The following is a 16,371-nucleotide window of genomic DNA, read 5'->3' as shown; positions in this document are numbered from 1 at the left end:
TACTGAGGAGTTTTTACACCCTTATAAACAAGAACCATGAATACAAATAAAACCCAAGTAATGTCTCTCCAATTAGCTATACTCTCGTCACAGAGCCATTCAAGGATAGATTCGATGGTTCTTGGAGTCATATAAGGAAAGCTTATTTAATCACTTGAATTTTTTCAATTATATATATAAAAGTATAGTTAATTTAATATAATAATAAATTATTCCAAGAAGAGAGTTTATTTATTTATTTATTTTTGTCGAGAGTATATGTTAGCCATGTTCAGCTTTAGCTATACATGCTCGGTAGCACGTTTTTTTAATTTAATTTTTTAAAAATATATTATGTAAGACATTTTTCACTAAATATAATTTTTTTTTTGTGCATGACGTTTTTTCCCGATTCAATATATTGTTTACAAATTTCAATTTAGTCATTTGTATTTTATTTTTTATTCCATTATTAGTAATTATTGAATGACTATTTTTGAATTATATTTATATCATGAAATTTATTTAATAAAAAAGCGATATTAATTAATGTGGCGGGTTTATAGGTGGGGAAATTTTCCTGCCCGATTCAACGACGGGCGGGGCAGGTAAAGGCGTCGGTTGCACGTGTGAGAGTACAGTTACACACGTGTGAGTCTACTTCCTTCTGATTGGCTGAAACAGTGACCCATTCTCAAATCCCAAGCATTTTTCTTCAACATTCCACTCTCACTCTTTCACTCATTCTCTCTTTCTCTCTCTCATCACTCAGAAACGGACAGGAATCTTTCAACTTTCACAAGCTCACGGCGATTTTTGGTTTTTCTTAACGTCACATCCACCGATTCATCCACATTTTCCGTTTCCTGGATCTTGGATCGGTTTGCAGGTTCGAATGTCTGTTCTTATTGCCATTTTTAGTTCTAATTTTACTCAAATTTGTTGTGCTACTTGGATTCGTATTGTGTATCTGCAATCATTCGTTGATTTTCAATTATCTGGCTGTTCTTTTTGTTTTTTTTTTTCTTTTTTCTTTTACGAGTTATTAAATGTGTAATTTATGTGTTTTTAGTGTGATTCCTGAGATCATTTCACTTTGCTTTGACTATAAAAGATGCTCGATTTGAAATTAAAATTAGTTTGAGCTGAAATTGTTGCTACTTCTGTTGCTTCAAGTTCAAGTAGTTTCTGTTGAAAATTATAGTATTACTACTGTTTTTATGCTGCTCGGCTCTTTGGAATATAACTATATGAATTGCATGAACTGGGGAATATTGATCGGGTGAAGTTCATTCCTCTGAAAAATCGAGTAATATGCTATAGCTTTTGCTTTAATGGTGACGGTTGTTGAATTTATCTTGGACTTCTCTTTTATGAATATATATAGTTATCTCTTTACTTTTATGTTGTGGCTTCTTGTGGCTTCTTGTGGCATATCCACAGAGAATGGTAGAATGAAAAAGCTTCTGGCCCACCGGATTATTTGTGTGTGTTAAAATTTTTCTGAACTTGGAGGTTTATCGTTCTAAATCCCATCGGTTTAGTTTATTATGCCGCCTTATTTTTACGACACCTCAGCAACATAATGTCAGATTAGATCATGGGCCAGCATTTTGTCAAATGTGTTAGGAAAATAATATGTACCAATTACTCTTTCTAGTCTGAATGGTCTTGGGGTCATATGATATATAGTATAGTATGCCATGGTTTGTGGGTTGGTGTGAACTGGAGTAATTTAAAACTGCTAGCAAAATCTGTGACGTTGAGAGTTTTGTACAGAGTTATTGCATTTTTGTACCGTCATCTGCTAAGAGATTAGCATCTTCGTGCCAAGAGTAAGCAGCTTCTTCTATGCCAGGTGTTGTTTTCCTTGCGGCAGCTCTTTGTTACAGATTACATTATGTTCAAGAAAACCATTCCAGTCTTTGAGATCTCAGATGGTTTGTTGTAATCGTACTATGCTCGACTGGTGCCACCATGGCCTTCTATACGGTAAAATGGCAATGGCTACTGATTCTTCACATTGTGCCGCTTTTCATGATAATGAGCAGAAGCAGTGGTACCAGTTCTGATGGTATGATTTACCTTCCTTTGCTTTTAAATATAGAGGTTATGCATATCGATTTCTGTCACCTTGCATTTCTAACCACATTAATACTGCACTCTGTGAAATATAGAGTAAAAGCACTGATAGGATATGATCCTATGACCAATCTTAACCATCATGATGCCTTTTCTTGAGCAAAGGTTAAGTTAAATGTTCGTTTATTAGAATTTATAAGGTATGGATTTTCGCCTGGGGCAGACAAGGAGCTCCTAGTGCTTGTGACAAAAATTAAGATCAGTGGGAATGTTTTGCAATAGGACCCATGTAATGCTCTTGTGCACCTATAAGGGATGTTGTCATTGAGCAAGAAATGTGCACATTCCATTTTTGTTTTGAAAGATACCTGCACATTATGATTCTTTCTCTCAGTGCTTGGTATTTCATGTTTATTGTAGGTGAGGCACTTTTGAGCTTCAGAGCAGCAATTCTTGATTCTGATGGCGTTCTTCTTCAATGGAAGCCAGAAGAATCCCATCCTTGTAAATGGAGAGGAGTAACGTGTGATCCAAAAACTAAGAGAGTGATATATCTGTGAGTTCATTTTGGGAGGTTTCTCTTCCTTTTTATTTAAAAATTTAAAAATTTACTGTACTAAATATCATATTTTCCTCATTTTGGTGATAAGTACTTCTATATATGCACCAGTTTTTTTATAATTAGTATTTTTTATATTTATTTTTCTTTCGGTAAGAAACTGAATCGCTTTGTTTAGAAAGCGTTAATGGGTTTAGAAGAAGGTAGGATGCAAATTTCTATGAGAGAAATGAACTTTTTGCTGAACAGAAGTTCTCTCTTACCCGATCTTCCATAGTAATGTTCTTCCTTTCTTGTCACTTGCACCCAATAAAAGTCATGAAAGCACACTTCAAATTGGCCATGTCCTATTTCTAACTTCTAAGCTTGACGTCTTTATTTCCATATAAAATAATTAACACTAGCAGAACCACCTGTGAGCGAACCTAAAACCTTAAGCAACTTTCTCCAAGCATAAGTCGCAAACTGACAAATCAAAAGCATATTTTACTAATCCTCTATATTATGACTGTGCGAACATAATATTCAAGGAAATCAACGGAAAAAGAAATCTCTCTACTTAAGCGTCGATACAAAATGGAAATTTATTTATTTTCTTTTCTTATTGACATCATCCTGTAAATCTCAAACACATTTTTGCTTTATTGTCTATATTCGAATATTGGCATTCGACATTGTGCTAGAAATTCTTTAGTGCTTCCTTTGTTAGCGTGTATGTTATAAGGGTGGAGGTAGACTCATAATGCCATAACTTTGTACTTCATTTAGATGCATTTACGCCATCTCAAGTTCTTATCAGATCACTAGTTGCCAAACATGATGTTCCATTTGGTTGTTTTACTATTTTATGAATTACATCTATAGATTTTAGATTTTTATTTACTTATTCTGAAGAATCTTCTTTGGTTATCTTGCAGGAGTCTTCCTCATCACAAACTTAGCGGATCTTTATCCCCTGAACTTGGAAAACTTGACCACTTAAAAATTTTGTATGTATTTCTATTGTTTATCAGGCAGTTGATGGCTAGGATATTATTAGACCTGTCAGTAAATCTAACGCTAGCAATTTTTCATTTTACAGAGCACTTCATGACAATAACTTTTATGGGACAATTCCATCAGAATTAGGGAATTGCTCACAGTTGCAGGGAGTGTAAGTATTTACAGCGACTGATAGTCAGAATGTCTAATATTTATTTATCTTTATGGGGGCGGGGGAGGGAGGGTTAAGATTATGTACAGTTTCAGCCAACATATTTGCATCCTAATTAGTGCAAATAATTAACAACTTAACCTGTGTTGCACACGATTTAATCTATAACTTCATAAATAATTGATGGTTCATTTACGGTATGCACTACCCAATATTCAATTTCACCAAAATAAGCATAGGTCTACCAGCATATATCAATCCTAGAGGTCAGATATTCAAATATCCTCACTCCTGCATTGTTGAGATAAAAGAAAAATCTCATCATTTAATTCAATGATTTTGTGTTATTTTAATTGGTACACAACAAACGATCAAACTTCCAGTAATCTTTTTGTATTGAACTAAAATTTTTATTGTGAGTGCTGGTGGCCTGCTGTATCCTTTAAAATGATAGCAACTTTTCCTCTGTTTTGGTGTTATAATTTTGTTTGGGGAGGAGGGGTTTAGACGTTTGTGCTCAATTGAAGGTGTTTCTTTTACAAGGTCTAGAATAGTATATTTCTTACTTCTTTCTTGTAGTTTAAAAGTTGACTTTTGTGTTTACTTAGGTTCCTGTGAAACTATCTCATATGATTTCAATTCCACATCCCTATCATGTTTGCTAAAAAAATTAAATGAGTTGCACTTTTCATTTATTTTTCTCAGGTTTCTGCAGGGTAATTACTTTAGTGGGTTCATTCCCAATGAATTGGGAAATCTTTCGGCACTTAAAAATTTGTAAGTTCTAATTTCTTTTTTCCTGTAATCTTTTACAGTCAGATATTTATTATTTCTTGTAGTTTGATGAACTAACAATCATTATAAAATTGTTTTGGAATTACAATGCAATCGCAATACGTCGAACAGTTCACTGTCCAAGAACTGACAACCATATTATCACGCCAACACCAACTATAGTTTTGTAGGACCCGTTAGCTGACCTCTCGGAGTCTCCCATCTCATTGTCACCACTTCTATTCGCAAAATGTTTTAGTGTATTCAAAATATCATTTTATGGGCATTTCAATGTCTTTATGATTTGCACGTGATGGCTATACACATTCATGCACACAGACGCTAACATCTATGCCTTCCACGCATGAAAGCATTATTATGTGTAACTTATTGCTATTCATCTGTTAGGAATTGTTCTTCTTTTGGAATAATCTCGTCTTCAATCTTATTTTGGAATATTTTTTTAAAAAAAAAAAAAAAATCGCAGAGATATTTCAAGTAACTCTCTCGGTGGAAATATTCCCATCTCGCTTGGGAACTTGAGCAAGCTTACTACCCTGTAAGCAGTCTTTTTTCCTTTTCTTTATTCCAGTCCTTAGTATAATTTTTCTTTTTTTTATCGACTGACTTCCTGCTTCAAATATATTAAGTCTGATATCTATAATTTTGGATTTGATCGGTCATTTTGAAGAAATGTGTCTGCCAATTTTCTGGTTGGATCAATACCGAATGTTGGAGTGCTAATCAACTTCTCGGAAAGCTCGTAAGTGCTCTCTGAAGATCTATGATATTTTATTTAAACTAATGAGATGCGTAATATGGTTTTGAAGTAGCTGCCAGTCCTGGTAAATCATATAGGAAACACTATTAATGAATAAACTTAATTCGTCTAATTATATGGGTGCACATGGTCATATTTTGAAAAGGAAGTTCATTGTATATAGTTTGGAGTTAAATTTATTATTAGATTATTCATGTATCACATAATGATAGTACATGTATTAGACAGATTCATTGTTTAATATTTGGTATATGTATGACCATGGAAACGTTCCAAAAGACCTATATAAGGATCATATATGTAGAGATTTCAATATCATCAAATTAAATAAAAAAAACGAAGAACTTGAGAAGATAATACATCTCTTCCTCCGAAAAGACAGATTTGGGTGTTGAGAGAACTCTACCCCTTTCCATAAAAATTTTACGTTGCTCCAACAAACACTACATCTGAAGGGCTTTGTAATGAATTAATTTGTTAATGCAAGTAAGCCTTCACCATTAATTCATTTATAACTGATTCACTAACCAAATTTTAGATTTCTTGGAAACCGTGGCTTGTGCGGGAAGCAAATAAATGTTATGTGCAAAGATGACAAAGAGACACCTGGAACAAATGATTCACCATTCTCAGGTTAACTTACACTTGATTTTGTCTGCCATAATGCAAATATTTCTTTTTATTTCATTGAGATTCCTTTCCCTTGGAAACTTGATGTAGTGAGCCTTTGTCATAAGGGAATATTTAGTCCTTTATCGTCCGTATGATTTAACATGTTTCTAGGATTTGTGAAGTTCTTATTGAACTCAAAATCAAGACTACTTATCAGAGTAACTCTGTCCTGACTTTCATGAGGTATATTTTGATGGGAGTTCAAATTTTTGTAGTGCAAGATCAATTTGTAAGGAAGAAGTACTCTGGCCGACTACTTATAAGTGCTTCGGCAACTGTGGGTGCTCTACTGCTGGTTGCCCTAATGTGTTTCTGGGGTTGTTTTCTGTATAAAAAGTTCGGAAAAAATGACAGTAAAGGTCTAGTGCTGGACGTATGTGGAGGTACTTATCCATTAGTTTCCTCCCCACCAGTTAAATCATTTATTTGAGCTTTTCTTGTGTTGGCTTTGCTTTGAAGGATTACCTGGTTCTAAATGTCATTTAATACCGTCTTGCTACTTCAGGTGCTTCGGGTGTAATGTTTCACGGAGACCTGCCATACTCATCTAAAGATATTATTAAGAAATTTGAGACACTGAATGAAGAACACATAATAGGATGTGGGGGCTTTGGAACCGTATACAAGCTTGCAATGGATGATGGCAATGTTTTTGCCTTGAAAAGAATCATGAAACTGAATGAAGGCTTTGATCGTTTCTTTGAAAGAGAGCTCGAAATACTTGGAAGCATGAAGCACAGGTTCCTTGTGAATTTGCGAGGATATTGCAATTCTCCTACATCAAAGCTGTTAATTTATGATTTCCTTCCTGGAGGCAGCCTTGATGAGGCACTACACGGTAAGATTCCTGATGAATCATTTCTATGCTTCATTCTTTTCTAGTGCACTTCATATCATGCCAACAGATACTGAAGTAGGTAGTTGGATAGCTGCTCATAGCTGTTAGTTGCCTGTTACTTCTCGAGACCTTATTCTTTTACCACATTTTCCTCCGTCCTGCAAGCAACTAGCAAGTCTAGTAATATGTTAGAATTCATCCATGTTCTAGATTTTTGTTTCTGTTTGTGACATACATTCTAGACCCAAAGGTATCCCATAGCGGGGTAAACATAATTAAACATCCTCCATTTTGATTACTTGAAGAAGGATAGTATCGTCAAAACCCAAGCACTCCGAGTTGTAGGCCACCGCAGGCTGTAGAAGAAGAAAATTATTCACCAATCGGCAATAAGGCCTTCTCTTAAAACTGTACCTATGATATTTTATAATCCAAATATGATTTAATAAATTATATATGTGGAAAATGATAGGTGCAATTCTTGATACAGTAGGGGTACAGAAAAGGACTTGTGTGTGTGATTCTTGTTACTTTACTCTGCGTACAACGAGAATGTAAATACAACATGCTTGAAATTTTGAGAAAGGAAAGAGAGGCTGAAAGTGAATGTACAAAATTATTCCAACTATGATTTAAGGTATCCTATATGTGGAAAATGATTAGGTGTCCGTACTGAAGTATCTGAGCAACTAGACTGGGATGCACGCTTAAATATTATCATGGGAGCTGCAAAGGGACTTGCATATTTGCATCATGATTGCTCACCGCGGATCATTCACCGAGACATAAAATCAAGCAACATTTTACTTGATGCTAATTTGGAGGCTAGAGTTTCTGATTTTGGACTTGCGAAGCTTTTAGCGGATGAAGAATCACATATTACAACTATTGTTGCAGGAACATTTGGTTATCTGGCTCCTGGTAAGCCATTGATAATGTGATTTTCTTTTAGGTTTAAAACAATTGTTCTTTACTGATACATATATTGAACTAGAAAAATAAACTATTTTCTGACTTGAAATATGTACATGCATGCTAATCTTTCTGTTTTTATGAGCAGAGTACATGCAAAGTGGTAGAGCTACTGAAAAGACTGATGTATACAGTTTTGGGGTATTGGTACTTGAAGTATTGAGTGGCAAACGTCCCACCGATGCATCATTCATTGAAAAGGGGCTAAACATCGTTGGTTGGGTATGCTTCTTTCCTCCTGAATTTTATAGATTCTTTCTTTTTAATTCTGTAATAAATTATGTGTTATGCTTTTCTGGTGCCTGATACCATTTGTAACAAATACGAACCTACCACTAGTAGATATTGTCCGATTTGACCCGTTACGTATCGCTGTTAGCCTCACAATTTTAAAACGTGTCTATTAGGAGAGGTTTCTACACCATTAATAGTAATGTTTTGTTCCCCTCTCCAACCGAGGCGGGATCTAACAATCCACCCCTTTGGGAGACCAGTGTCCTTGCTTGCATGCTGCTTGGTGTCCGGCTCTAATACCATTTGTAACATCCCAAGCCCACTGCTAACCAATATTGTACTTTTTGAGCTTTCTCTCAAGGTTTTTAAAACGCGTAGAAAGAGGTTTCCACACCTTTATAAAGAATGATTCGTTCCCTCTTCAACCGATGTGGGATCTCACAATATAAATAAGTCAACCTTTCCTCTCCTTACAGCCTCCCTGGGTTTATCTTTCCAGTTCTCCTTGCCACTCGTCGATTTGTCTTAAATTCTGAGCGCTCAAACAATATCTAACCGTTGGCAATTACTCAATAGACACATACACTTTGTACTCCTTCAGATATGTCCATATCAAAAGGCTCTTCTAACCCACACATACACTTTGTACTCCTTCAGATATGTCCATATCAAAAGGCTCTTCTAACCCACACATTTCCCTTTTCAGTTAAACTTTCTAGTCACAGAGAGCCGACAACGAGAAATCATCGACGTACAGTGCGAGGGAATGCGAACAGAAAGCCTCGACGCATTGGTTGCGGTTGCCATCCAATGCGTTTCGTCGAGTCCAGAAGAACGCCCCACCATGCACAGGGTGGTCCAGATATTGGAGTCTGAGGTTATGACTCCATGCCCAAGTGATTTCTATGATACAGATTAATAAGCTGTTGTATAAGTAGAAGAGAAGACAAGGCATGGCAGCCAATAGAAGGGCGCATATAATGTTGAAAGAAGCCGTTGAATCAGAGCCAAAAAGGATTCAAGGTTCGCCTCCTCTATTTGATTCTCTTCTCTACTTCTTTCTGAAAATTCATCATTTATCACCCAATCTCTGCTGCTCTGCTTGCTTTTGTGGTTGAGCTTTAATGGAGTTCATCAGTAACCGTTTCAAAGAGGATTCAAAACACTCCCATTTGCTGTTTCTCTAACCAACTGCTTCCCAATTTGCGTCGCTTAGTGCATTGGATCAATGGATCTCGTATGTAAATTAAGTTCCACGTCAGCTCTTTTTTTTTTTTTTTTTCCCCTTTTTAATTTGCTTTCTTTGTAATTTTTCTGTGGCTTTGGACTCTAAATTAAGTGTACATGAATGGTTTTCAGTCAGTTTTGTAACATTTTATTTTCCCTAAGAATTCCCGTACAATACCCACATTATTGTTTTTGGTTTATTTCCCATTAGTCAACCCATAAGCTTGATCTTGGGGAGCAACCACTGCAACATGTGACAAGGGAGGAAGATTATCGCAACGCCCTCCAACACGATCGACACATTACCACAACTGCAGATGCTTTGATAATGTGTGCTATCGAACTAAAGAATGGGATGTCCTCATTCTCACCATTTATCTCAATTTCCACCTTACAAAATTCTCTATTCATTTTTGTTGAGATAGAGGTGGGGATTCCCATGGAGAATTGGAGAATTTGCGGAGATGGAAAAAGTTCTAGTAGGGAATCTCGCTTCGATCTCTATGAAAATAAATGAAATTTTTTGCAATAATGAAAATTGAAATAAGGGGCGAGAACGGTCTCCCTACCCCGCTTTGTGAATATCTCTAGCTGATCATATTTTACCGTCACGATCTACTTCCCCTCAATTTATATGTAGTACCTACAACATTGTTATGTTAGTGAAAATAAAAGATGCATCCAAAAATATTCTAGATTTGATTGATATTTGATTTGCTTTCGTTTAAAGGGCTATGGTTGCTCTCCAACCGATGTACAATCTAATGATGGTATTAGAGCCAGACACCAAGCGGTGTGCTAGCGAGGACGTTAGCCCCCAAGGGAGTGGATTGTGAGATCCCACATCGACTGGAGAGAGGACTTATAAGGTGTGAAAATCTTTCCCTAATAGACGCATTTTAGAATCGTAAAGTTAACAGTGATACGTAACTGATCAAAGCGAACAATATTTGCTAGCTGTGAGCTTGGACGGTTACATTAGCTATACTTTATTTTCCTTCCAAAATCTCGGTAACATAAACTCATTTTAATAACCTAAATATATAAATAAAAAAGAAATTGGTCCATTTGACAAGTTTGGTTTTATTTTCAAAGATAAAATTACATCCCAAATTTGGAGAGATATCTTAATTATTGATATCTTAATTATTGTGCTTAGAAAAGGCTTAAACCAACTACTTATCCAATTTCAAATAATAATAATAATAAGTGAAGATCAACATATTTCAATGTCTTCAAGAATTAGAAGTATGCTAAGTGAAGATCAATATTTAAAAGCCAAACCATATATATGCCCTTACATTTCTTTCCCTCACATCTTTGAATAAGACACTTAAATCCATTTATTATTGTTGGTAGCTAACAACAATCCATTTTCGATATTCATTATTAAATTTTCATGATGCATCATCACGTATGTATCAATGTGGACATCAAACTACCAAGTTAACTTGGACGGAGTTTTTAGTACAAGAAATATAAGGTTGAACTATACTTATGTTGACGTGTAACCAGTCAAGACACGATAACATCAACCAAAAAGTTCAAATCTTCTCATCCCGACACATTATATTGGACTTAAAAAGGAAAATCTCAACCAAATGGTAACCACGGTTTAAGCTAACTCGAACATGAAGATTTAACCCGCAATGGCAAAAAAAAAAAAAAAAAGTTTCTAGGAAAACTTCAAGGGCTAGACAGAAAATCCAAAAAGGACCTAAATGACAGAACTATGAAGTTTTCAAGATCTAAACGGCATAAAATAAAAGTATTCAAACACAAGTTGTTTTCAATTGTTTCATAATGGGATTTGTTTTATAATGTTCTTTTAAGACAAGAAATATTGCCAAATGGTAAACTTACTATCAATGATAAAGAGGAACACAAGAACAAAGAAAAGATATCAAACAAATTCAATAATTGAAGAGTGGGACAGTTAGGCATGACCTGTGTTCTTTTGGGAAGAGAGGTTATAGCATGTGCAGAAAAGCAAACCATGCAATTCAAGTAGTCCCCTTGATTCGATGGATTATCCATGGCTTACCTTTGGATCACACCAAGTACAATTTCAAAATCATTATCAATCTATCAATCAAACAAATAATAATTTCAAGAATTGATACAGAGTAAATTCAGAATCTCAAATACAGACTAAACAATAATAACAATATATTAACAACAACTACTTCATCTTCAGCACATTTAAGAAAAAAATGAAAACAGTTGGTATTGAACATGATATAGATATCACAAATGAACACTGGCAGCCGCAAGGTATATGAATAAAATGTAATGAGGAGGGAGCTTCATGGGGATTTAGAACAAGATAAAGATTGAGAAGTCGACTGTACTTGCAGTAACTCGCTCGCCGATACCTTTTCTTGCTTCTCGACGTATGCGGAGGGAAACCATCCAGCTTTTCCCTTGCATTCTCCTTCCGACCATCCGTTAGGCCACACCTGATAACAGCGTCGAGAAGCATTCATAGAAAGTATAAATTTTAGTATTTCTCCTTGTGATTGAAAAATATGTGTTAAAGTCGTACCTGACGAAGCATGACATAATCATCAATGGATAAGCTTAACTCCCCTTCTGCCTGAGCCTCAAATGGGTGAATAACCTGCAAGATGACATTGGCTGTAATAAAAACTAAAAGCAATATGACTACAGAATGCTTAGTAAGTACTCAGCCACAAGATTCAAAGCACCAGCAACGATGAGAAAATGATATGGCTATGAAGATTACAAAATATTGTACAAACACAAATGATTCTAAGATCTCAAAGATAAACGACCTTATATATGTCATAAATTTATCCTTTCCTCCCCCCTCAAGCATTTGCATTCGTGTCGAACTGTCAGAAAAACCAAATGTTCAACTTTGTGTCCTATATCCCCTTCCGAACACATTGTTTCACACGGGTTTAACATAATCTAGGAAGTAGGAGGATACTCCTTGCAGAGAGTTTATACAAGACACTGGAATAATCCCAATATTCTCACATGTTATTTGTTACTCATGGATCTGAATTTTAGTTCCTCTTTTTATTTAGGATGTGGCAATGGTGGATTATGCATGAACAAGACCCCCAAAAAGATGAGAGAGCTTACTTTTGCAATAATGTAGTCCTTGTTTTCATTAAGAAGCCTCTGAGAATCAGACTCATTCGACTTCGTATCTTTGAATTCAGATGTTTGATCATGTTCTTCTCCATTTCTAATTGGTGGTTGTGACAAAGACCCATCTGACTGCGTCAGCAGAATTAACTGGCCTCCAATAATAAACAATCAAAGAAACTATGCCGTCATAATATTTCTTACATAAACAGGAAATACGAAAATGGTAAACGTAAAATGGATTCTGTCGGAATGCAAGCAAATGTAAGAAGATTAGAGGCAGTTCTTTTTCAATACGAATTGCGAGTCAGCCACTGAGGAAAGTAACCAACCTCATCATTCAGCCTTTCTAAATTAGTAAGGGCATGCTGGTGGTAAGATCTCTCAGCGTCCACCTACAAAATGAATTTACCACAACATGCTTTTAAGTAGATTTCTCACTGAATCCCTGTGCAGACAAATAATCGAAATAATAAGGTTTGGAATAGCATGATAGTTTGGATAAGAGTATAAAATGTAGCAATACCATGGTACGAAGTCTTTCATAAGTTACTTGTTGCTGTTGGGCCTCAACCGATTGCATAGCAGTGGTTGCTTCTTTACCTAGTGCCATCATTGTAGATTTAAGTTCAGTTAATCTTGCTTCTGCATTTTGAAGCCTCATGGCACTCTCGGCTGAAACAGAAGAGTCCCTTGACTTAGCTCGGCGTCTCAAAACTTCGGCTGCCTAGAGAGAATATATTCAATTCACTAAAACTCCTTAGCAGCATACATTTATCTTTGAACTTGAGATCAAGTATTACCTGGATTTCCACTTCTTGTCGCAGTTTATCGTAGCGGTGAGTTAAATGACGGGCATCCTCCAGAGGTGCCCCTGTTATTTGTGCCCGTAGAGGTTCACATACCTGAAGTTTATACCTGCATCACAATTAGAAACATAACAAAGAAAATAGAAAAAGGATAACACTAGATGCCTAAGAATTGTGTACAATTTAATATTTCTTCATTGTAAGTCGTCAAATATATTCGAGTTCGTCACAAAAATTCAGCACGAATCACTACTAATCACCCTGATCGACCAGAATTCAGCATAACCAAACAGGAGAGAATTACCTGATCGCCCAGGATTCCAAGTAAAGCTTCCCTCTCTTCTTCAATTGAATTATGGGATGTACTGAAATTATGTACAGCTGTTGCAAGTGCAGGACAGCTATTTTGGTCATTGGCTCCATATTTGCTACAATCATCAGCTAATCTTCTCACTGGATATTTAAAAATGTTTTGAGTACATACATATAGTGAATACATCCTCGTACGAGAAGAAGCTAAATGCATGGTAGAAAGGAAAACTTCAAGGGGGAAAAGAGAAAGATGGACAAACTAAAAACGAAAACAAAATCCTCACCGATCGCCATTTGCTTTGAGCTCACAGAAATAAAGCCTTCAACGCCTCGAACAATACTCTTCTGAAAATGCTACCGAATGCAATCATTTCAAATTGTCAATAATTGGTTAGAATAACATTAATGCCTTTTCTGATAAGATTATTTGGGTTGAGAGAAATCACGAAGAAACCAAGCACATCAGAACGAAGCAAACTAAACCCCGCAAGCTTGAACATAATTATAGATATATAACTTCTAATTCACGGTGCATATAAAATTCAATCCTTGAATCACATTATCTTGAATTCGTAAATAAATATCATATGGAAAAGAAAAAAAAATCACCGAGACTATACCTTAGTTGCCCTGGTGGAATTGTAAAGATTCTGAAGCTGCTGACTGCACTGAGTTTCAGCTTCATCAGCCAGGATCGATTCCGTACCGAAATGCCCTAATTTTATCATCAAGGCCTGCAAAACAACGAACATAAAGCGACGAAGACAAAAACACCAGTTGAACTCCACTAAGTAGGAGAGCTAAAATCACAAAAACAGTTGAGAATTCAGAAATATTTCCAAAGAAAGACTAAAATGAAAGCGAAAGTGACCTGTTGCTGCTTCGCAACCTGTTCCCTGAATCTACTGGCTTGCTTCCGAATAGCCTCCATACTTCAAACTCCTAAAACAAACGCGATTCCACTCGATCAACTCATACTCAATTCTCACGGAAAATCATAAGGCAGTCTCATCAAATAAACTTGATCATAAGACAAAACAATGTTCTGATCCCAACAAAAACACGAAGAACGCAGCAGAACAGAGTGAACTGGAAACTATACGAGATCTTCAAGACGATTAGCAACAAAAAAAAGAAAAAGGAAGATGATCAAATCAAGATCATCCTCTCGTTGAACCGATTTTTTCTGTTAATTTGACGTCGAATGATTGAGAACAGAAGATGAAGACGAAAACAGGGAGGAAAGTTGGAAGTGGGAGGTGAAAACGAAGAAACACTGGAAAATGCGACCGACTTTTACGGCAATTGCTTTCGACGGCGAAAAAGCGCTTTTGCAATCGCACGTGACTTCCATGTGGACATCCCTTACCTGTCTTCCTCCTGATTGGTTTATTCTTTTTAATAAATGTACTAAATTTCTCTAATCCTTTTATTAAAAAATTATTAATTTAATTTTAAATATTTTAAATATTCCAATTCAACGTAAAATATTTATATTTTCAATGGAATGTAAAAGCTCATGTAAAATATAAAAATAAATAAATAAATAAATAAAATCAACCGTGCAACTGTAGTTGCCTTTTGGGTACGTCTCTTATGCTTGCCATTCACCTCCGCTCATATAATATGTTTTATTTGAGCTAGTAAGTACGATGGACTGAAATCGGAGTCCCGTGAGGAATTTTGTAGTTCCATGACTGCATATTTAATCGAGCACATGACTGAGCCTCGTACCGAGCTTAAGAAACAATTTTTATGCTGATTCTGTCTGTTGATCATCTCGTTTGAAACTTATATTACTATTCTATTACAAAAATCGGGCGAAATCAACTAAACCCAGTAGCTATATTTTTAAAAAAATTTAATTTTAATTATTTATTATTATTATTATTATTATTATTTTGGATTACAAATTATATTATATTTTAAATATAAAAAAATTACTGAAAGAAAATATGTGAGTTGTCAGAGGGACCCGTTGAGTTTATTTCAAAGTATTCAATGATTTCCGCTGTCGGCAGGCAAGTCATTCAAATGTTTTTCGTTTTTTTATTTTTATTTTAAATATTAATATAGTGATTTTTTAAAAATATTTTCACTTATTTTTATTTTTATATATTTTTTTTAATATTTAATTAGTTTTTCAATTTTTTTTTCCTTATACGTTCAATGAAATTTAAAATGTAAATATAATATAAGATCCATAAAATTTCACTTGAAATTAGTGAATTTTTATTGTTGAATTTTTAATTTGTGCATTGATCTAAAACTAAATTTTACTGAAATAGGTAAATTAATGCAATTTTGTATTTAAATTAGTAAATGAATTATCATAAATTAAATTAAACCAAGGTAAAATTGCAACATTTATTTAATTTTTCAGTCAAATTTGATGAAATTAAAAAAAAATAATACAACAATACTTCCAAACGATCTGCTAGCAGTGGTATCAGAGTTAGACACTAAAAGATGTGTTAGCCTTATTGTTGCTCCTTGAAGGGGGATAGACACGAGGCAGTATGCCAGTAAGGACGCTGGACCCCGAAGAGGGGTGGATTTGGTGGCAGTCCCACATTGATTGGAGAAAGGAACAAGTGTCAGCGAGAACGTTGGGTCCGGAAGGGGGTAGATAGTGATGTCCTACATTGGTCGAGGAGGAGAACAAAACACCTGAAAATCTTCCCCTAACATACGCGTTTTAAACTGTTGAGGGAAATCCGAAAGAGAAAGCTCAAATAGGACAATATTTGCTAGCGGTGGGCTTAAGCTTTTACAAAACAACTTACAGGGTAGCAAGTTTTTTTTCTTAAATAAAATTTGTTTATAATTTTAGTTGAAATAAATGTATTTTAAATAATTAAA

General features: G+C 35.2%; 2 protein-coding genes across 5 annotated transcripts; one reads left to right on the top strand and one right to left on the bottom strand.

Annotated features, from left to right (window-relative positions):
- Nucleotides 1–693: 693 nt before the first annotated feature.
- Nucleotides 694–9,471, top strand: LOC111788373 (LRR receptor-like serine/threonine-protein kinase FEI 2). Of its 2 annotated transcripts, XM_023668690.2 has the most exons (14): nt 694–868; nt 1,838–2,053; nt 2,482–2,617; nt 3,538–3,609; nt 3,702–3,773; nt 4,479–4,550; nt 5,035–5,106; nt 5,239–5,310; nt 5,867–5,961; nt 6,216–6,383; nt 6,506–6,838; nt 7,502–7,759; nt 7,899–8,032; nt 8,751–9,471. In XM_023668690.2, the coding sequence occupies exons 2-14, from the start codon at nt 1,957–1,959 to the stop codon at nt 8,961–8,963; spliced, it is 1,794 nt and encodes a 597-aa protein (XP_023524458.1). In that variant the 5' UTR covers nt 694–868; nt 1,838–1,956; the 3' UTR covers nt 8,964–9,471. The 2 variants fall into 2 exon arrangements, with proteins under 2 accessions (XP_023524458.1, XP_086977398.1); XM_087121272.1 differs by lacking the exon at nt 694–868 and having other exon boundaries at nt 1,813–2,053.
- On the bottom strand, nt 9,310–14,804 carry LOC111788375 (SH3 domain-containing protein). Of its 3 annotated transcripts, XM_023668694.2 has the most exons (11): nt 14,381–14,803; nt 14,130–14,243; nt 13,794–13,863; nt 13,502–13,650; nt 13,192–13,293; nt 12,915–13,115; nt 12,721–12,783; nt 12,383–12,538; nt 11,817–11,891; nt 11,647–11,730; nt 9,310–11,315 (listed from the first exon to the last, which is right to left on the bottom strand). In XM_023668694.2, the coding sequence occupies exons 1-11, from the start codon at nt 14,438–14,440 to the stop codon at nt 11,301–11,303; spliced, it is 1,089 nt and encodes a 362-aa protein (XP_023524462.2). In that variant the 5' UTR covers nt 14,441–14,803; the 3' UTR covers nt 9,310–11,300. The 3 variants fall into 3 exon arrangements, with proteins under 3 accessions (XP_023524462.2, XP_086977399.1, XP_023524461.2); XM_087121273.1 differs by lacking the exon at nt 9,310–11,315 and having other exon boundaries at nt 11,338–11,730; nt 13,794–13,854; nt 14,381–14,804; XM_023668693.2 differs by lacking the exon at nt 9,310–11,315 and having other exon boundaries at nt 11,338–11,730; nt 14,381–14,802.
- Between the last annotated feature and the right edge of the window lie 1,567 nt (nt 14,805–16,371).

The sequence above is a fragment of the Cucurbita pepo genome, chromosome 2 (assembly GCF_057944985.1).
Source record: "Cucurbita pepo subsp. pepo isolate OVF chromosome 2, ASM5794498v1, whole genome shotgun sequence".
Lineage (NCBI taxonomy): Eukaryota > Viridiplantae > Streptophyta > Magnoliopsida > Cucurbitales > Cucurbitaceae > Cucurbita > Cucurbita pepo.
The sequence above is the reverse complement of the archived record's forward strand: the minus strand, read 5'-3'. Positions and strand labels throughout refer to the sequence as shown.